We start from the raw sequence: 23,312 nt of genomic DNA, 5'->3' as shown, positions 1-23,312 counted from the left end.
TAGAGAAAGGTAAAATGGTACTTGTTCATAGAGTGTACATTTAAACTGTTGCATTCACAACAATTACAAGATGCAAGTGGCGCTCAACCTGGATCTAAAAGGGGTTTAGACAAATCAATGGACGTTAAATCTATCAATGGACAGGTGGAGAGCATGGATGGAAGGGTGATGCTGCATTTGTGTCCTGCTTGTGGGCTTTCCAGAGGCAAATGGTGCTTAACTCTAGATTTGTCCTTCTTACGTTTTTATGTGATGCACTTTATGGATGGAAGTCACATCTGCTCAACTTTCAGGGATCATCTGAGGGCTGACAAATTCCCAGGTAAACGTGCTGACAATCCACAGGAACAAACAGTGGGAAAACCAGGACAGTTTGAGATCATACACGATCTGAGTCTGAGGTCCAAATGAGAAAAGAAGTCCTGAGCAGGGTCTAAAGCCAAGATGGGAGTTGACAGAAAGGTTATTTCAAGGTATATGCTGGAGGTCAGAGATCCACAAAGCCAAAAAGTTTTGCAAGGGAAGCTGTTTGTTTGCAGCAATGCTAGCAGTAATTTATCGCTAGCAGTAAAGCAGCCTCATCTGTTAGCTTTGTTGGTTCAGTGTCTTCCTTTTAGAGTGGAGCAGGCATTTCTTGTCACTTTGCAACTGGCATTTTAATTTATGATGTTCCAGAGGATGAAATGCTCCTGTATTCTCCTTCTGATCTGCAGGGGCTGGCTGGGATGGTCAGAGTTCTGCTTCTACCAATGCTACAATAGGGTTGCTTGCCTCCTCTAGCTCTGACTGGAGCCTGTTATCTTGATTCTCCTTTTCCCCTTCTTCATCTGAAGAGGCCTTCTCTAAGCACGATAGAGCACCTCCTTCCACAGCACATTCCTTTCAGTGGGGTCTTCCAATTTGTTCTGTACAATTTTGGGGTGCTGGAGTGCCTAGTGTGAGGAGAAGGTGGGGTGGCAAAATCCATTTCTACAAACTCACTTGCATGGGACTACGTCTGGATCCAGCACACCTATTTTGCATACCGTCAGTATCAAAAATCACTCACTCTTTCACAATACAGGAATTAACATATTGTCAATTAGGGCTGTATGAAATGTTCATTGGATTACTCCCAAACCTGTTTTTGTTAATTTTCCTGTTAGCATTCAAAATTGCCTTGTTTTTCTATTGCATTTCAGTACGACTCCTGTTTAATTATTTTCTAGTTACTAAATTACAATAATAGGTAATTTAATGTTTGAAACAAAAGTATCCAATTTTGTAGGGCTTAATTCGATTAAAAATGGGAGGGAGAATCCTCCATTTATCCCCTTCTACCAGAGGTACACAATATATTTGCCAAACAGAGCAGTTTTGAGTGCTGCACCCAGGCTGCAATTAGCATGTTTAATCATGACCTAGTGAATTTATGTGCAATTACATTATTTCAGCATGGAGTAATAATCCCCCCACCCCTGCACATGATACTGGCCAACCAACAGACTGGAGATTGGATAATTTCTCAGAGTTTGATAACCTGCCTGGATTTGCAGACATTATTAAGGGATACGGTTATTTCAAATCCACAGGGATAAGTGAGAAGAAGAGTTTGTCTGGCTGAAGCTGTTGCAATCCTACATTGTATCCAAGAATCACAGTGGTTCGTAGTATATGCTTATTATCCAAACAGCCCTTGAGTTATCAAAATGGACAGGCCAGACTTAATCAGAATACTCTCTGCACTCAGAACACAGGAAAACCTACTCATCAAGCCTTCTGCACTCCCAAGTTCCCAGCTGACCAGTGGATCCATGAGACACACTTTGGAGTCAGATAATGAAGATTTAGTTTTAGCAGCAGTGGAACCGCTCAGTGGGCATTCACTTTTGCAAAGACTTGGGATACTTTCACATTGATTTATGTGCTGTTGTCATGGAAATTTAGAAAATGGAAGAAGGGGGTAGGAATCAAAAGTTGGAAAAGTTACTTTTTAGCAGCAACTCCCAAAATCCTTCAGCCCAGAATGTCTTCCTTCTAGAGACAAATGGGAGAAATCAGTTGAGAAGGGAGGAAAATATGAGAGAGAGAAAGGGGGGACAGGGGGGAAGAATTTAATAAAGTGGATCCTTTGTATCTGCTGGGATTTGGTTCCAAGACACCCCACCCGGATACCAAAATCTGTGGATGTTTGTCTTATTATATACAATGGTGTAGTAGAGTGGTGTTATATAAAACGGCAAAATCAATTTGCTTTGGGCCATTTTGTTGTTCTTGTTTTTTTGGAATATTTTCAAACCATGGATGGTTGAAGCTGTGGATGCAGAATCCATGGATACAGAGGGCTCACTGTATTTTCACATTATTTTTGCAATAAACAGAGCTGGAACAAAACCAGGAGCAACTGAAACCTTCAGAAAGGGAGTAGTAATGCTCTAAACATTTTATAAAAAAACACCTAGGAGTATAGTATTCTAAAATTAAGAAATCTCTAATCACACTCTCCTATATAATAGTCAGGGAGGGGTACAACATTCAGACAAAAGCTATATATCCAATATACTTGAATGATACACCAAGAAGCCAATTGTTCTAGCCTAATTACAACATCACAAAGAATGACTGGTTATTTGACCAATAGTTACCAAAACTTTGAAGGAACATAGCAATAAATTGAAACAAAACAAATGATTGACACACCTTTTTCAAAGATAAATTAGATTGGTTGTCCATTAACAACACACAAGCAATGATAAATTGAAGTCCAATGTTAATTCCGTCAATCCCCCCCCCCCCCCCAAATTCTATACAAATGTGTTCAAAAACCTTGTATCGATGTATTCAAAAAGGAAAGCAAAAATTTTACTCAGAAGTGGTCATAGTCATTACATTATTTATTACGGCATACAGCCAGTACAAAGCTAGAATACAATAATGACCAAATATCCATATAGACACGATAGAATCATGATGTCCTTACAAATCAAAGAGAAATGCGTCACAAATCTTTCTTAGCTTGGTATGTGGTATAGTGGATAGAATGGTGGTTGGTTGGCTTGGAATTCCCACTCAGCAGTGATTGTCCTTAGGTAGGGTTGGGCTAGTTATACTCTCGCAGACTAGTCAACCTTGCAAAATTGTTACGAATCCCCCTTGGAGGAAGAGCAAGATTTAAAACTGAACAAACTGGTTATAGTTTGTAATTAGAGGACTCTGCTGTGCCGACTTGTGAAGATGCTATATTTTCCCCTACTCCTCCTTTGCCCTTATTTTTGGGATCTATCTTCTAGATATTTATTTTCTCTAAGTAGCCTTATCCTAGTCATGGAAGAAGAATGCAGAATCTGAGTTTGCACAGTAATATTCACTCTTTCCATTTTTCTAAGCAGCAAAATATCAGAGTGTGCATTGCGCAGAGAAAGTTGAGTTGTTTGGAATGTAAGAACTGGACAGTAGTCAACGCTGTTTTTTTTTTAATAGTCTGGATTTATTCAGAAAAGTTATCCATTACATTTAACTAAAACAGTCAATGAAAAACCCAGGAGTTTGGTGTTCATTAGACTTAAATATGTTGCGAAAAAAGTACCACTACAGTGCTGAAGCTGGACAATTCTGTTATGCATTATAAATACATTTGTTTGCTGTACAGAACTGATAGCAGCAGGTAAAACAGATCTCTAAAATTATTACACCACACCATGAATGTAACATCCAAATTCAACTCTGCAGTTGGATGTCCTACAGTAATGCAAAACTGATCATGAATATGCCTAGAACATACTGTAATAAATGAATAAGACAGTGATGGAAGCCAACATGAGTCTTTTCAGCTTCACCACTATGTCTCTATTGGAAACTTATGAGCACATTTCAAATTGTATTTACCTTATCTTTAGTATTATCTCCCCCAAGTTTATATTCTACTCAGATGAAATCTGATAACTTTTTACATCATTAGAAACACACCAATGGATTAATCTACAGTAACCCTTACTTTAAATAGCCACACACCATAAAAAAATACACCTCCAGGAGACACACACCATCCATCCATCCATCCATCCATCCATCCATCCATCCATCCATCCATCCATCTATCTCTGTAACATTTCTTTAACATTAATATGCTTCTAAAATACTTCAGAAATACTTTGCTGACATTTGAGCAACAGAGATATAAACTGTAATTCTGAAACAATATTCAATTAGCTTTCAAAAGGTCAGAAAAGATGGGAAGCATAAATTGTAATATTTTGACTTCTCCCGAAAATAATGTTTCAAGTAGAAAAGAACATAACAGATGAGAATAAGTGTGCAACTCATCATGTACAATTGGTGATGTTAACACTTCATTTACTAACTAGCACTTCAGTGAACAAAACATTTGCAGCCATACAGACCCATCAGCCCTAAGGCTACTACCAATAGGTTTCTGCAACAGACATTCTTAATCTTGAAAGTCTACACACACACACACACACACACACACACGGAGGGAATAATGTTGCAGAACATCAACTATAAGTCTTTCCCAAGAGAGTTGATCTCATCCAGCAGGAAATCCATGTCCTCGCGGCTCACCTGGGGGCTGATAATTACCTGGCGGAAGAAATTAACTTTGCCGCGATGAGGCTGGTACCCCAACATCATGCTGCCTTTTTTCACCATTCTTTCTTTAATGACAGGGGCAACCTTAAGTAATGAAAGAAGAAAATCAGAATCAGGTTGCTTTTTTATATATAGTGAAGTGTAAAATGGCAATTTTGATGAAAACCAATCCTTTTCCATTCTGACACCATATATATCTTCATCTCCAAAATGTTGATGATAAATTCTAAACAATATTCAAAGATATAGTTGTGTTAGTCTGGAAAATAAGTATGCAAAGGAATCTTGCAGCACCTTCGAAACTAACAGAAAAAATAGAAATGGGGAGCATAAGCTTTATAGACTTGAGGCTACTTCCTCAGATGCATTTGGTGAAGTTGAATGTCCAAGACAGACCTAAATAGCAGTCTCTGTGTGAAAATGTCCATATGAATACACAACTTTGTGGGTGTGGTGATAAGGTGGCAAGTTCAGTTTTAACTATGGTTGTTGGGGAACAAGGCAAGGATGTTGCCTAAAGCCAAGTTTAGCCAATAACCATATGAACAAACTGCAGTGCATCAGTGGGTTGAACGGACAGTGGTTTCCTGGCACACTAGACACATTGTAACACTAGCTAACTCCCCAGCCTCATGGGGAATCTCTTGGCCAGTTCATCACATCTTATTTTGGGCTTCCATACTACATCTCAATACTCATTCATATAGTTATCTACTGTAACTACTCATATTATGAGGAAATTTTAGCTTGATAGTGCCAAGAACATGGCATTCTTAGTGGTTGGGAGTTCGCTTCCAAAATTCATTCTCCTTCTTTCCCTGAGGTTTGTTTACTTCCATCATCATTTACAGTTTAATAATAACAATCATCGTCGTTGTCGTTGTCATCATTGTTGTTGCATAATAATAATAATAATAATAATAATAATAGAGAAGATTTTAAATATTGCTAATTAGAGGCAATATATTTTAAGAAAAATGACTTTATATTTTTTCTTTTATTTATGTCTGCATTCACTGCTTTGTGAAAACCTGAAATCTGAAAGTATGTCTGTCTACCTGTCTCTCTCTGCTTACCTGCTTCTCTAACTTATCTTCGTTGCTGGTGAATAATAAGAATTTAAACTGAGCTAGAGATTAAGAAAGCTGTTGTTAATGCTATTTCTGATAGGAGACAAGGGATGGATCAAGGTAAAAGTCATGGCTCCCACATAGGATATTGTCCCACCACTTTTTGGCCTGTTACAGACAGCCAAAATAAAGCTGCTTCGAGTCACAGTGGAGGTATGGTGATTCAATGATGCATGCGTCCTAAGAGTCCAGAAGTCACACCAAAGCCACGCTCCAGCCCTAAGGACTGGAGCGTGGCTTTGGTGTGGCTCCTGGACTCTTAGGACGCATGCATCATTGAAATACCATACCTCCACTGTGACTCAAAGCAGCTTTATTTTGGCTGTCTGTAACAGGCCACAGTCTTCCGAATCAAACTTTGAATAATATATACTGCAATCCTCAGATTCACTCAGAAGCATGTCATATTAAGTTCAGTGTGACTTATCTCCTGGTAAAGTCATTTTTAGTACTACAGTGTGTGTTCCTAACTCGTCTATGTGGAGATCTATTCAATTCAAAGAAAATGCATTCATAATCGAGGTGTTATTCATGATACAGCCACACCACAAAAAACACAACACAGAAATTGTATTGTGTTTGCTGTGATGTAACTGGTGTGAGGGGGTGTGTTTTGTATTTTGTTCCCTTTGCTTTGTAATCCACCTTGAGTCCACAAGGAAATGGCGGAATATAAATAAATCATATATATACAGCGGAGCCTTGTTATACGCTGGGGTTTGGTTCCAAGATCTCCCGTGGATAACAAAATCTGTGGATGCTCAAGTCCCATTAAATATAATGACATAGCAAAATGGTGTCCCTTATAAAAAATGGAAAATCAAGGTTTGATAGTTGAAATTTATACTTTTTTGAACATTTTCAAACCTTGGATGCTTGAATCCGTGTATAAGAAAGGCCGACAGTAATATAAATCTCTCCAAAGGTAGCAGAATCAAGGTCTTTCCATAAGCATAGGAAATCTTGGTTTGACAAACCAAACATTTATTTAGAAACTTTCAAAAACACAGCCTCCCTTCAACCTGCTCTGGGGTGCTTTGTTGAAATGAACAAACATACTGCCAACTTTGATTTTGCACTCATTTACTTGGTTTCAAAGAGCCGGTGGCGAAGTCTGTTGCTTGATCTACACAAGAAATATGATGCTGGCTATTTTAACTTAATAGCACTGTATCTCTCTTGTAACATATACAGTAGAGATTTCAGTTGATAAAATCCCAACAATTAATTTTGATATATATGTCAGAAAATTTCTCAATATATTTCCTAGGATATCCAAATGTATACCTCTACACCTCACTATTTAAGAATCTAATGTGCAATCGACCGTTGGCTTAAAATCAATTTTAGATTCAAAAGGGTGGCATATATTATTTTCCATTTTGTCTGCCTCTGTTCAATTCACATTTGTCTTTTTGCAGTATGCCTAGTTGCTTTCATTTTTGTATTATTACCGGCTGAAACATTTTCTGGATATTAATTAAAGTTCACAACATGACACACACATGAATCAAATACATGGCCACTATTCACAGATTGTGATGCACAACCAGAATTGTCCTTGTGACTTCTACTGAAATGAAACACAAGAGGTGGAAAAACCCTGAAACTGATAATAAGAATGGTGTTACAAGATATCTAAGGAAAGATGTGGAAAATGTCTTCAGCTGTAATTCTCTGTACACTTAGCTTGAAGCAAGTTTCTTTGAATTCAATTGAGATTACTTCCAATGAATTGCAAGGTTAATGAATATGAATGAGAATGTTTGATATCTGTTTAATAAACTGTTTCATATGTTGAAGTACCCTTAATCATTCTTGCAGAAAAATTTGTTAGCCTGGAAAAAGTTCTACCTGCCCATTTATTTGCATGCTCACATGTATAGATACTGCAGTTATTCATGACAGGGAGGCTAATATATTTGGTGTGCATTTTTAGTTATTTTTAAAAATGTATCTAATTTTATACCGTTTTTACTTTGATGCCTTTGATTGTTTTAACACTTTTATTGTAAAGTTTTTTTAAATGTTTTTATTTGTGAGTTACCTTTGGTCCCTTTCTGGGAGAAAGGAGGCATAAAAATGAAATCAATAAATACAACTGGATTGTTTGGTGAGGCATTAGTGCTTCCTGGGTGTAAATTGTTAGTTCTCCTTCTTAAACTACAAATCCCAAGATTCCAAAGGATGGAGTCATGGCAGCTAAAATGGTATCAAAGTGCAATAATTGTGTGATGAGAATGGCATTCACTCTGCAGGGGCTTTTTCCCTCCTGCAAAATATGTTACAAGATTAAATAGAGTATCATCTAGTGAGAAGGTTCTCAAGTAGAGTGAACACTTAAAAATCATTTTCTCTAGCCTTCATTTTGCGAATCACATTAATGTTAAGAATATACACACTCTCATATGGATTGAGAAGGTACCATAGGAAAGACTGAAGAAGTGTAAGAAATATTATCTCATACAAGAGCAATACTGGCAATCTCCCAAGACAGCTCTCCTACATCCACAAGATTCCCATAAAACGGTACAAAATGAGGAGCTTTGGATGACTAATCTATTGCCACTTTTCCTGAGTGTCTTACTAAGCCATAGGGTGTCCCCAGGCCCTAGAATAAATGCTGGCATGTAGGTGAGCATAACATTTTATAAATCTGTTATCAAATTGCTCCAAATTTCAAATGAATTCAAGCTGCTACTCAAAAATAGATCAACAATACCTTACTGACTCTGGTCCTTTGCTCACTTCCAGCAGGAAACCTTCTTATTTATTTAAAAAGGAAGATATATGGTAAAAGGAAATAAGTAAAAATCACCTGCATCTTCGTGAGAGTTCTGCTAAAGTAATAGTGGGCTGAGGATCATGAAAATTTCCATTCGTCTCAACAGTCACAGAACGAGGATATTTTTGTAACAAAGCAAACAGTTCAAGAGAGGTTACCAACTAAACAGCATCATTATAGTGAATGTGACTGGGATAAAATGTGCAAGGCAAAATGTAACTTGGATTACATTTATTTTTTTTCACTCAAAGGAAGAATTTGCCCATTCTTCTTATGCATTTTTGCCCACTCTTCTTATACATTTTTTAAGAACAGGGTTTTAGATTATGGAAATGAAAGAAACCATGACACAAAACCTCTGCAGTATACATTCTAGAATACAATGCAGTAATTATGGTTTTTGTGTAAACTAAAAATGGCTTTGTTTTTCTTGTGTGCCTTCTAGTGGCTTATGGAGACCCTAAGGTTTTCTTGGCAAGATTTGTTCAGAGGTTTGCCACTGATTTCCTCAGAAGCTGAGAGAGTTGAACTTGCTCAAGATCACCCAGTAAGTTTCTGTGGTGAAGGAGGGATTCAAAGCTTGGTCTCTTAGACATAAACCATGCTGGCTTAGTGGCTATGGCCACTGTTGAAATTCATTTTGTTAGTTTTGGCCCCCTATCTTCCTACTTGAGCTGCCTTATGACACTGTGCACTCAGAATTTAGTTTCCAGTGTATTTGGTGTGTTGAATCCAAATTCAGTCACTTCTAGAGAAGACCCTCTAAAATCAATGGAAATTAAATATTTCATGGGCCATGATTAACTTAAACTATTTTGATTTCAATCATTTCAGCATGACGGAAGCCTTGATCCTCTCCCCGGAGCACAATGGAATTACATCAGAGCAAATATGTATCAGTCAGTGTTATCACACTAACAAGTGTGTTTCGGATTCTAGTCTGTGGATTAAATCCAATTGCCAGTCCCACCTTGAGTACACTCCCTACATCAATGAGACTTACATAGGCATATTCAGTTCCTATTTATTCACAACTTTACTCTCATAGGAACTAACAATAGGATTTAACACAGTGACTGCAAATCTACGCCCAACTTACTGGGGAGTAAGTTCCACCAAACTCAGTGAACCAAGTAAATATACTCAGGATTAGCTGTACAAGCTTTACTGAAATGTACAATTCATTATTTAGAAAATATACATAGGCCTCAATCTCTGTAGAGTTATACTCTGTCCTTGGGTTATTGATAAGCACCTGACCACCCTATATGGCTATTTGGTGCTTTGCAGTGAGCAGGCACATTGGAGAAGTGTCAGGCTACTTTTCTACTGGCAGACGCACAATGATTGCAGCTGTACTGAGCCCTGGTGGATCTTATCACTGTTGATACCATCTCATGTGTGCCTATAGGAACATAGACAGCTACTTCTCCAAGACTGCCAGCTAACTGCAAAGATGAGAATGACCATGCAGGCAGTGTCAGGGGCTTTTTGGTAAGCCGAGTCAGAGAAGAGCTTCAGGTGTTGAGGAGGGAGGAAGGGAATACTAACCCCTGCAGTCCCCCAAAAAGAACATCTCCCTAAGGAGCTGGGTATGTTTAACCTGGACAAGAGAAGATTAAGGGGTGATATGATAGCCCTGTTTAAATATTTGAAGGGGTGTCATGTTGAGGATGGAGCAAGCTTGTTTTCTGCTGCTTCAGGGACTAGGATACAGAGGAATGGATGCAAACTACAGGATGCTTTGATTGTGCATCCCTCCATGGCAGGAGGAGGGACACATTGGTCTCTTCCAACTCTATGATTCTATGATTCATATGTAACAGAAACTTGGGCATGTCCCTAACAAAATTGCGACTATAGTGTAACTTCTATAATTCAACTCAGAAAGTTGCAGCAACTAAGGTGCTAAACAGTGGAGCAGTGTCCCATCACCCCTTTCCTTGTCAGATTGGGGCCATGTTAATTACACCTCGTGGTCCTGATCTGGTAGTTTTCTGACCCTAAAAAGAATGGTAAAATGCTGCTCCTCCTAGTGCCAAAAAAGGGTGCCTTTGCCACCGCAGAGGTACTTTCCAGTGCTCCTTTTGGCATGCGTCATCTGAACGCCACACCAAAGGAGCACTGTAATGCCATCTGCTGTGTGGTCAGGCAGGCGGCATGGGTGAAGTTGGGGTGTGTGTTGTGCAGCTGCCATGCCCCCACTCTGCCCCCAAGGCCATAGTTAAACACTGGTCTGTTCAGCCCCAAAGTCCTTAACAATTCGCTACATGTGCAAATCACATTAATTCACTCATACATACATGGAATGAAATGGAAAAACTGTAGCTATTTTTAAAAGCATGAAAATATGCATTTAATTTCATATACAATTTTTTCTAATATATTCATTTTGTATGCAATTTCTGAACTAAGAACTGCATTGCAAAACAGAATCCCAAGGATAATTGTACTCATGTGTGCATAATATCTCAAGAAGAAATAATTTACATCAGTTTACATAAAAATGTGGTCCTGTGGCCAGGGTTCAAAGCACACCTCTCTGTGTCCCCTCCAGAATTAATTTCTGAGTACTTGAGGGAGACTATGGCAGTAGATATTTCCATCCTATAACAGAGCAAAATAAGTAGAACTGTGGTCTGGTCTCAGAAACAGGAGACCCACTGATACCAATGGAATTTTAAAATAAGCATGACAAACATGTTCCATTAATTTCAATAGAACTACTCCCAGTATGATGAATGTGAATCCAACCCAGTTATCCTATCATCATTTTCCCAACACTGATGGGAGAAAGTAGAAAATACACATCTGTTGGAAACAGTAAATTTCAGTGGAACTGTACAAATAAATTCAATGGAAATAAAGGGCAACATTGTTATAAGCAGCTGCACCTAATTTTTGTTTTCAACTCTGGAAATTCAAGATACCCTCTAAAGAGGCCACCATTTGATGATTTTAAAACTGTTTATTTACTTGTTTGAAAAAATATCATGCAGATAAGTGAAATACCACAAATATTTTTCTTGTGTATCTCTTGCATTTTGAAATTGGTTGCAGATGAACGCAAAGGCTTTTTCTCCTTTGGTGGTAATTAAAACCAAACCCAGGTCATTTGTCAGCTGTCACCCTGACTAGTACAAATGAAATACCAAATGTTGGCACTCCTCATTGCAGCTTTGGTCCTTTTGCCAAAGCAGTCTGTAAAAACCCAAACATGTTTTTCTTTTGTCTAGAATTTGTTCTGGGCCCACATCCCTAAACCACTAATAAATTACTGCTGCACATGACTGCACTAGAGTTCCCCTTGTGCTGTGCTGTACAACAGAATGGAGAGATACATGCATTTGTCAAAATAATTGCAACCACTTCCACATTCCTTGGAGCTACTGAATATTATTAAGAGGAATATACTGGTGCCTTGGTATTTCCCTAATCAGTTGTACAGCATTTACAGATGGGATTCTGGCTTGGTCAAGCTCAGACAGGTAACAACACAGATCAGGGAGGATCAAACTTTCTGTCACTGTTGCTTTCTGTTGGGGGGGGGTGTCACATTTTGTAGGTGAGCAGGTCTGAAATTGGTGATAGAGGTATTGGAGACAAAGGTAGGTAATACCACCACTGTTATCCATCTTCTTTCCCCTCGCTCCCAATCCATTCTCTGATTTCTCCCATCCACCATCTTCCTCCCCACTTAAATTGCTGAGGAAAAAAACAAATAATTGTTCCAAAGACCTAACCTGACTGTTTGCAGTAGTACTTTGATAGTAGGTCAAGAGCTGCAAGCAACTCCAGGGCCTCAGGTTGCCAAATGCTGACGTAGATGGCAGCTTCTCCCCACTGTTTTCTCAACCAAGTATAAACAAAATTTTATAGAGTATGAGATAAACCACTGTTTGATACAGTGGTTCCCAAGTATCGGATGTGAAAGACTGGTAACCCCCCCCCCCCTCCAACCCTCCAGGGATTTGCAGCCAATTTCTCGAGGACCAAGACCAGTCCACAGACCACCACTATGAGTAGCACTGGTTTAAAACAGACCTGTAGGCCACAAGGCTAAAACACTGTTTAAAACACACATTCAGGAGGAGAACTTAGAAAGCTTTAAAAAACAAAAAACAAAAGCAGAACTCTTATATCTGAACAAAAAATGCAAGCATGACAGGGGCATTTTGGAAACTATCGTGCAAAAAGTGGTTCTTCTAAGTTCTGTGCTTAGAATTCCAAAATAAAAAAGTAATCAAATGGAAACATATCCTCTTGAAAGAGTTTTTAAGAACACTTTTGTAGTTTGTAAGCAGTTTGTTCTTTCTCTTGGGAGAACAAAAATCACACTGCAACGTGAAAATGTACATTTCAGTGGGAAATGTTATATTATTGATGGCTTCCTATTTAAAAAAAACTGACACAGTTCTACTGTAGGGAAAAAACAACATCTCCCTTGAGATACTAGGAATAGTTCTCAGCTATTTATTATTGCCATCACCTGAACTAGCATCTAGTATCAGATACATGCGTACCCTCTACCGGATTTGCAATGCAATGGGGATCAAAAAGTTATAATGATATTTTATTCCTCAGCTTTAAGTAGCTCAGAAAAGAAGGCAAACTGAAACTTTTATGGGGGGGGGGGGGGGTTTGCATAGAATCTCAGATTAAACTGCCACATTGACCTTCACAGAAACTGCTAGAATGCTCAAAGCTAAATTTTAAAAAGTAGTAAACTACTTGTCATGTCATTAAATGGAAGGGAGGAATTTTTTTCTGTTTCTAAAATTCACCATATATGGTTGTAATTTCTAAGTCTTATTTTAAAGGACTGCCTTAATCCCACCTTTCACATCCTTTGCTTTTTCACTTAATAAGAGGGGTGGACAATTTTGTGGGGGCCAAGGAACAATTTCTTGCTTCCAATCTTTCTCCTCTTGTGGTCCACATTTCTCCACAGCGTATGTATTATTCAGTTTGATCTGCAGTCCCTCTCAAAATGACAACAGGAAATGGCATTGCATAATTTCTGTAATTTTGAGAGAGGTTGCAGAGAAAAATGGCATTTGTGGAGACAGTATTGGGTTCTGAGTGCTTCTCGGGGGTAGAGAATGGTATTATGAATATTTTCACAGATTTGGTGGCTTTCTGCATAGTTTGGGGGCATTCCCCCCCCAGGAACCCTTATTTAAAAAAAATGGGGGGGAGTGAAGATTTTTGAGGGACTGGTGAGGGGCTTCAGGGGCCACACAAGTGGAGCCACATATATAGGGGTCACACTTTGCCCATCCCTAGGTTAAACATTATCATCAAACATTACAGAGTGTATCTGCCACAGGATATGCAAGTCACCAATAAAACTAGCTTATCTATGCTTGTTTGTTTGTTTGTTTATTCGTTTGTTTCATTTCTATGCCGCCTTTCTCCCAGGAAGAGACCCAAGGCAGCTTACAAGATAAAAACATTTCAAAACATCACAGTAAAATATTTAAAACAATTAAAATCTATTTAAAACAATATAAGTTAACATAAAAACCATACAAAAGTAAAAACATAACACTGCCCCAAGTAAGCCACTCTGTCATTTTTTTTAAAGCTTGCCTAAATAAAAATGTTTTCACTTGCTGCTGAAAGGCAAGGAGGGAGGGGGCAAGCCTAGCCTCTTGCGGAAGGGCATTTCAGAGGGTCGGAGCAGCCATCAAGAAGGCTCTCTCTCACATCCTCACCAGGCAAGCCTGCGATAGTGGCAGGACCAATAGAAAGCCTTCCCCAGAAGATCTTAGGGCTCTGATAGGTTCATATGGGGAGATACAGTTTCTCAGATAGTCTGGACCTAAGCTGTGTAGTGCTTTACAGGTCATATGTTCTTAGACCAGAGGCAAGGAATGAGCTAAGACACTAAAATGAGCTAAGATATTGCTTGACTTTAATTCCCTAGAGAATGGTTAGGGACAATAAGACTTGTAGTCCAGCATCTGGAGCTCCACACGTTCCTCTACATCTGTGCTAGAGTATATGGCCCTGTATAGACTGGCACTTTGGGCAGGTCTTGGGGGGGGGGGGTGTAGTTGGGGCATCACATCCACATGACATACACCCAACTCCACCCCCCAGGGCGCCATGACGCCATGTGCCACTCCACACGGTGTGTGGCATCATGGCACTCCTCTGGCGCTGCATCCATACGATGCAACACGAAGAAGTGCTGCCAAGCTCCAGCCATGCAGCTATGGTGCCCTTTCCAGGAAAGGCTGGATAGGGGCTGTGGTGTGCGTGCTGTGGCTCCAATCCATCTGAAAACGGGGCAGCTCCATGCCACCCCTTCAGGGCTGTCTGAACAGCCCCTATGAGTATTAAATGTTTCAAACGGTAACTGAGATATATTTGTGTCATTGGCAGAAGTGATTTAAATATGATACATGTTGATAATTCTTATCCAGTGCCTTCATTTCTTTTATCACAGAACCTGGCAGCCATTGGGATTTGACTATTTGTGAAATTCCCTCTCTCCCTCCCTTTCCATCCCTCCCTCCCTCCCTATTCCTTATCAACATCTTCCCCCCATCACTGCGACCTGTAAATGGCGGTGGGGCCTGTAATCAGCCTCAGCCACCACCGGAACTTGCTTTCCTAGTGGCGCTTAGTGCCCGGCGTCTGTACGACCTGCCCCATCCACTGCAGGCAATGGGTGCACGATATGTCAAATGGCTGTGGTGGAGGGGGCAGGGCGTGTGCACACCAGGCCCCATGCGCTGCTGAGTAAGTGAGTCCCAATGGCAGCCAGGGTTGGTTACAGACCCCTCTGCTGATTACATGCCCCGGTACCAGGGGGAAGATGCCAGTAAGGGAGGGAGGGAACCACAGCCTTGGGCTCATGAATGATCGAAACCGTGAGTGCCAAGGCTGCAAATGGGGAGGGACGAGTGCAAATGAAAAAGTTTCTGTTGGAACAGGTCAATCTATGCATATTTTCTTTGGCTATTCTCATGTCAAATTCATGAGAGTGTACGGTTTCAAGGCTGTCCATAAAAAATCTATGAGGACAATTTTATCCCTTCTCACATATATATATTATAAAACCATTTTGGGAGCACCAAGCATTATCTTCTTTGAATCAATCCATTCTCAGTTAAGAGATACGCATCCTAAATGTGTACTAGATCATGTACCATGTCCATGGGATACTCGTGATATATATATTTGCTAAAAGGCAAAAGCTGTTCACCAGATGGGATGTGAAGTCTCTTTATAACTGTATTACCAATAAGCAGTATTATTAAACACAAGTTATATGGTTCCCATTAAATATTTTATTATTCCAATTAAAAAATTACAATTCATGCTTCCCTAAAACACAAAAGAGTAGTAACTTTTGTTATGAAAGAACATCATCCAAATATTATAATTAAAAATGAAAAGTAATAAACTTTCACCATTGATTAATTACTGATTAATATTTTAAGATGAGTTACAGCTTATCACACATGATATTAGAGATCTGAAACCTAGAGAATTTATCCAATCTCTATAAAAACACAGGAGATTTATGAAAAAAATAGTAGAGATAGCTTCCAGAGGTTTATGATATATGCTAGTATAAAAGTACACTTTTATTTTTAATACTTTCTAGATATGACTTAAAAGTGGAAAAATGGGGGTAGAATAACAAAAGAAATGTGCTGCTGGTTGGGGACTCATTGCTCAGGGATATGTATGTGCCTGGCTGACAAGATGAATCAGGAAGTATGCTGCATTCCTGGCACATGTATCCTGGATGTCACTGACAACCTGCCAAAACTCATCGAGAACACAAATCACTATCCCTTTCTCCATATTCATTTGGGCACCAACGACACTGCCAATACCTTTAAGCAAATCATATCTGACTATGAAGCTTTGGTCAGGCAACTGAAGAGTTGTTAGGCACAAGAGGTATTCTTGTCAGTTTTGCCAGTGAAGGATAGAGGAATATACAGAGACATGAAAATGCTAAAAGTAAATAACTGGCTATGTAGATGGTGTAGACAGGAGAGGTTTGGCTTCTGGGACCTTAGTCTTCACTTATAAGACAGAGGATGAAGATGGTTGCAATTCATGGAAACTTGGAAGAATGTCTTTGGAAGTAGCATGGCAGGTCAGATAAAGAAGGCTTTAAACAAAATCGTTGGGAGGCTGGAAATGATAGCTCAAACATCCCAAAGGCAAGCTCTAAACATAATGTGAATTCTAGAGGAGAAGCTGAAGGAAAGAATGGGATCCGTGGTAAAACTCAGAGTAAATTAATAGGTGAGATCAAACAAAGCTCCAGATATACCAGGGTTTGGGAAATAACCAAGATGAACTTGAAGTCCTAGTGCAGGAAGGTAAATATGAATTTATAGTCATAAAAAGATGATGTGGGATTTACAATTGAAGGCTATAATTTATTCAAAAAGAATAGATGTGGCAGAAAAGGAGAAGGAGCAGTATTGTATGTCAACTGCACAGAAATCCAAGACAGCAATCAGAGTGGACCAGTTCAGAGCATTTGGGTAAAAATAAATGAATAAAGAAATAAAAACAATATTGTGGTAGATGTTTACTATGGGCCACCAAACCAAGAAGAGATAGTGGATGATACTTTTCAGAAACAAATCTTATCAATCTCAAAGATGCAAGAAATGGTATTATGGGGGACTTCAATTATCTTGATATCTGCCAGTAGACTTAACTCTGCTAAGCACAGACACTCCAACAAATTCCTGATGTGCCTTGCAGTTAATTTCCTATTTCACAATGTAGAGGAAGGAACAAGCAGATAAACAATCCCAGATTTGATCCTCACCAAGAGGGATGAGTTGTGGAGCAGGGCAAAGAGTGTAGTCAAACACAGACCTTGGATTTCAGGAAAGGTGATTTTAACAAGTTCAGGAAAAGACTGGATGTAATCCTACAACTAGAAATGTAAATGGAAAAAGACAGCCAGCAAAAGTGAGAGTTATTAAGGGAATTGCAGAAAATACAATAACAAGCAATCCCATGGAAGACCAAAAATGGGAAACATTTGAAAAAGGCAATGTAGTTGCAAAATAAATTCAAAGAAAAGTGAAAAGAACAAAGAGTATGTACAAAGAATGGAAGGAAGGGTGAATCGCCAAGGAAGAGAACAGATTTTTAGCCCAAGCTTGCAAGAATAGTACAAAAGCAAGCTAAAGCTCAGAATGGGTTGAGATTGGCTTAGCAAGCAAAGAGCAACAAAAAGGGGTTGTTTGTTTTTCAGATACCTTTGAGGCAAGAAAATGCCCAAGGAGACAGTGGAGCACTGTTCAGTTAGGATGGGAAAATGCTAACTGATCACAGCAAGAAAGAAAGAAAGAAAGAAAGAAAGAAAGAAAGAAAGAAGGGGGGGGGAATTGTGTGCTTTCATGATGCAGCAGAGACCTTGGTGAGAAATCTGCACTGCAAATCAAGATGATAATGAGTTAGTCAGGAATCACCAAAACAACCTAAGTAAGTTCAAATCTGAAAGGCCAACTGAACTGCATACCAGAATGCTGAAAAAACTTGTGGATGTACTCTCTGAACCACCTGCCATTATTTTTGAGGAATCTTGGAGAACAAGTGAGGGGCCAGAGGACTGGAGAAAGGCAAACACTGTCCAACTATTAAAAAACAGGGGAAAAATTGATCCAGGAAACTACAGACCAGTCAGCCTGACTTCAGTTCTAGGAAAAATATTAGAACAGGGACTATCTGCAAGTATCTTGATGACAAAACAGGGATCAGTAAGAACCAGCATGGGTTTGTCAAAAACAAATTCTGCCAAATAAATCTCATATTGTTTTTGGATCAGGTCACTAGTTTAGCATATGGAGGGAATGATGTGGATGTTATCCATCTGGATTTCAGCAAAGTATATGATAAGATCCCCATAATATTTTGATTAGAAAACTGATTAAATATGGAACAGATGGTAGCACTATCAGATGGATTGATAACTGGATTGAAAACCATGCTGAAAGACTCATAATCAATGGCTGCACTTCAAACTGGACAGTGGTTTTGAGTACAGTGTCTCAGGGTTTGGTCCTAGGGTCCTTAATCCATTTTTTTTTCAATGACTGTCTTAGATGATGAGGTGGAGGGAATCCTTACCAAGTTTACAGATGACACAAAGCTGGGAGGGGAGGGCAAAACATTGGAAGATAAAAAGAGAATTCAAAAGAACCTAGATGAACTAGAAAATTAGGCAAAATTATTAAAATGAAATTCAATAGAGATAAATGCAAAATATTACATTTAGGCCACAAAAAACAAATGCATACTGGTGGATACATGGGTCAGCATTACTATATATGAAAAGGACCATGGATTATTGTTGGTTATAAACTGAACATGAGGCAGCAGTGTGATTCTGCAACAAAGAAGGCCACAGATGCTGGGGAAACGTCAGGAAGAAACTCTTCTAGAACATGGCAACATAGCCCGAAAAACTCACAAAAAACTAAAGAAGGCAAATGCTATTTTAGCCTGAATTAATAGAAGCATAGTTTCCAAGCTGAGAAAAGTAATAGTCCTACTATATTCTGTGCTGGTCAGGCATCATCTGGAGTACTGCATTCAGTTCCTACTTTAAGAAGGATATAGACAAATTCGAGCAGGTTCAAACAACAAGGCAACAAGGATGATAAACAGTATAGAGAACAAAACATATGAAGAAATGTTGATGGAGCTGGGCATGCTCAACTTGAGAAGAGAAGGACTGAGGGGTGACATGACTGTGCTCTTTCAATTTCTTAAGGGCTGTCACAGGGAGAAGTAGGCAGGCGGGTTCTCTCCTGCCCCAGATGGTCAGTTCTAGATGTTTGAAGTTACAGGACAGTAGGTTTCAACTGAACATTAAAAAGAACCTCTTGACAGGAAGAGTGGTTTAACAGTGGAACCAACTGGCTAGAGAGGTAGTGGGGTTTTCTTCTCTGGACATCTTCAAAAAGAGGCTGGACAAATATATGATAACATGCTTTAGCTGGAGATCCTGCATTTAACAGGGGGTTGAATGCGACGGCCATGAGGCCCCTTCCAACTCCGTGAATTCTGTGGTGTATTAAGCAGATTCCTTGTAGTATTATAGTATGCTGTAATTCTAACCATTCCAACCAGGACCAGTGTCAGAGAGATTATATGAAGACATGGCCAGGACTAGTGTCAGAAAGCTTGTATGAGGACATTATGTGTAAGCTATTCACAGTATTACACAGTATCTCTCTCTGCACAGATGTCGCTGTTTATGGCAAAATTAATAAAATGCTGCAAACCTTATTCAAAGTCAATTCTAGTTTTCATCCAGCTGTGTGTTTACTACTTTCCATATGTCAGATTTTGATCTGGTGGCTGTAACACAGCATTCCCAATGTTTTGGAAGAGCCAGCTTAGGGATAGAAAAGTGAGACAACAATGGCAGAAAGGTACATACACTGATTTCCCCCACCTCTACTAAGATGGATGTTGAACTCTTCGAGTACTTGGGTTGAATTATTTCTATTTTTTACAGTATTTAAGAAACTTTTAATGTTGTTTTCATATTTAGAACTTTTTATTTAGAAGTGTTTTATAGCAACTAACCACAATAAAAGCAATTATCAAAATAATAAAGAATGCAACACTTCATTAAAATCACCCATGGTAACCGTCAAGGTTCAGAAACTACCTTGGCAAACAAAGGAGTCCTCAGTTGGCGTTGAAAACATCCTACACAGGGAGTACATCTGATCTCAATGTGGAGACCATTCCAGATGGAGGGCACTACACTAGAGAAGACACTTCTCCAGAACCTGACTAAATGGATCTCCATAGGCTGTAGTAGCATAATCAGGGCTTACTCATCAGAGCATAAGGGCAGGCATGGTCTATACAAAAAGGAGTGGTACCTTATGTAACTTGTTTAAGGACTGATATACTATGAGTAATTTCTTTTAATATGAGTTGGTAGTGAAATGGCAGCCAGTTCAGAGGCGAGTTCTAGGTGGGAGATGAGACTTCATTAAGCAACATAGCCACTACATTCTGCACTACTTCCAGTATCTGCAGCCAGTCCACCACAGTTACCATCACATAAAGTACATTACAGTAGTCCAGTCTTAAATTCCCAACAATGAAGCACTATGGCAGGACATCTGGACTGGAAATGTTTGTAGCTGAGGCTGGTAGTGAGCACTCTTTGCCACAGAAGTGAATTTATGACCACCCCCAGATTGTGCAGCTGTCCCAGGAGGTCATAGGCATTCAATACAGATAAAGTACCCAACTCACAAAGCCAAGAATTGCTTTATAGAACCTCAATTTTTTCTGGGATTCAACTTCATTGATTAGCTTTCATCCAGCCCACTACTGTACCTAGTCATTAGTCTAGGTTATGCATAGCCACATATGACCCACAAGTAACAGAGGAAAAAAACTGAGCACCAGTTGCATCCTGATGATGCTTTGCCCCAAACACCACAATTGATTGGACCCTGGTAACTATATAGAGCTCCTAGCAACCTGCTGTCATTGGACACATCTAGCATTGACAAGACTAAGAGGAGTTCTAATCCAACAATATCTGTAGGCCAACAAGTTCCTTGACCTTTATGTCCTTTCAGCAGCCTCATCAATTATCTTTAGTCTACTGAAGCAATGTGAGGTACTCCTCACAGGAACTTCATGTGCAAGCATGGCATTCAAAGTTTATTGTAAAGTTTAGTTTAATTATTTGGATCCAGATTTAAGAGTGTACGTCTAAGCTTTCACAGGCTTTCACATCCTATTTCTTCACTTGAGAACAGCTCCTCCAGTCCTCTGAAAATGCTAGGGAGAGGATTGGACAACTCTGCTGAATGGAGTGAGCTGAATTCAGGTAAGACAAAGGTACTTGTCATAGGAAACCCGAATCTGGGAATGGAGTTATGTCAGTCAGTACAGCATTCAGCACTTATACATTTATCGCACCATTACCTGTACCGTTCCCATAGAGTCCCTCTAACCTTCAGTGGAGAAATTATATGGGAATGGGTGATACTGCATTTGATATTTTGTAACATAATGGTAACGGTATGAGAACACATTTTATCGCGCTGCATATACTGTATTTCTGTTACTGTAGCAGAGGTTGTTCCCAAGCAGTTATTCTTTTGCAACACATACTGTTCTAGCGAGGATTTTAGTCCCGCGGAAGTAAGTGACGTCATCACTCTATGATCTTATCACTTCATGGGTCTGACACCCCACTGGCTCACTGGAGTCACCCATAAAGAGAGACAGGCAGGGAAAGGAAGGCAAGACGGAGGCAAAGAGAAGGAGTCGCAGCTGTGGAGGAGGAGGGGGAGGAAGAGAACCAGCCCAGGGACAGCTCTGTTTTTGGGGGGAAACCTCACCCACCCTGATTTTGGAGGGGGCTGGTCCAAGGCTCCGAGGTCAGAGGGAGAGAAGGGCTGCACCTCAGAAAGTTTGGAAAGTGGGAGGCTGCAGGGAAACGCAAACAGGCAGAGGTGCCTGCCAGCTTACCTGCCACACACACACACACACACACACACACACCTACTTGCCCTGAGGGCTGCTCCCTTTCCTAGATTCTCTCTTATCTGTTAGGTGGTCAGTATACGAGGGGGGGGGGGGAATTCTCCATCCAAAAACATGCTACAGAGATGTTTATATTGTGATCATTCTTTTTCTCGGAAAAAATGTATTACATGAATAAAAATATAATTAAATTTTAACACTATTTGTGGCGCCCTCCTCATGTCATACCCGGAAGAACAGTAGAGATTGCAGACATTCCAGGATGGGAGGGACAGAAATTGTCCTAGCCAATCAGAACACAAGGACGGATCGAGAATTGGTTGGCTTATTGCACTGAAATCACCTGGAACGGTCCGAAAATCTTCCTGCCGGCTGAGAACCCTTTTTAACAGTTCTCACTCTGGGACGGGCGAGGAACACTTTGAGCAATAAATGGGACCTGGATGGGAACCCATCCATGCGATAAAGTGTGTTCTGTTCCGTTCTCATTTAGTACCCAGAACGTTGCCAGAACGCTGTGCAATAAACTTATTAGCGTCACACCTGAATAGGGTCATAAGTCAATTACTGTGTTGCTTCTTGTCCTTTCTTAGTCCTATCTCTTGAAGAATCTGTGAGAGGAAAGAACTAGAGTCTTTTGTTTATAATCTGTTTATAAGAGACTTTTCAAATATTCTCATCAATTTTTCAGACAAGGAAAAGGAGGTGGGCAGCTAAGCTACAAACATACTTACTGAGTCTTCTGTATGGATTCAGGTGCCAGTTTAAGAGAAGGTCAGTCATAAGATTAATTGATCTGATATCCTAGGGGCCAATATTTATTCCAAGAGCTATAAATCTCACTGTTTTGGGTCTTGAGCAGATTTTAATCCTTCTATTATTCAATCAATTCTATTAACGCTAATTAAATTCAAGGCACTTGTGAGCCATGCGCCAATATTCATTACCAGAACATGAGGCATAATTATTGTACGTCTGATAATTAAATCAAATAATCTTCAATATATCAGAATGTTAAATGAATGTTTTTTTTCTTAATTTTAACATAGACAGGGACTTATTAATTTATTTCCTTCCCTTACAGCAGATAGAATTAATATGACAATGAGCAAACAATCCAAAATGAGATGCTAAAAAAACATGGATTCAAATCCATGGTATTCTTTTTTTACCAGGAGTAAGACTGAATTCACAAGTTGTACAGTTGTCCTCCACATCCATGGATTTTTTAACTGATGAATTCAAGCATCCACCGTTTGAATATATAAATACACACACACACA

At 39.5% G+C, this 23,312-nt stretch overlaps 1 protein-coding gene across 1 annotated transcript in view; it reads right to left on the bottom strand.

The window, feature by feature from the left end:
• Positions 1–3,444: 3,444 nt before the first annotated feature.
• Positions 3,445–23,312, bottom strand: part of GADL1 (GAD like acidic amino acid decarboxylase 1) — a 114,318-nt gene continuing 94,450 nt past the window's right edge. The window contains exon 15 of the mRNA XM_089532892.1: positions 3,445–4,671. Coding sequence (XP_089389018.1) covers positions 4,498–4,671 — 174 coding nt within the window. The 3' untranslated portion in view covers positions 3,445–4,497. The remainder of the gene's footprint in view (positions 4,672–23,312) is intronic.

Source organism: Sceloporus occidentalis, unplaced genomic scaffold (assembly GCF_023333645.1).
Source record: "Sceloporus occidentalis isolate IW3139 unplaced genomic scaffold, rSceOcc1.0.p SCAF_7, whole genome shotgun sequence".
In the NCBI taxonomy this organism is placed as follows: domain Eukaryota; kingdom Metazoa; phylum Chordata; class Lepidosauria; order Squamata; family Phrynosomatidae; genus Sceloporus; species Sceloporus occidentalis.
The sequence above is the reverse complement of the archived record's forward strand: the minus strand, read 5'-3'. Positions and strand labels throughout refer to the sequence as shown.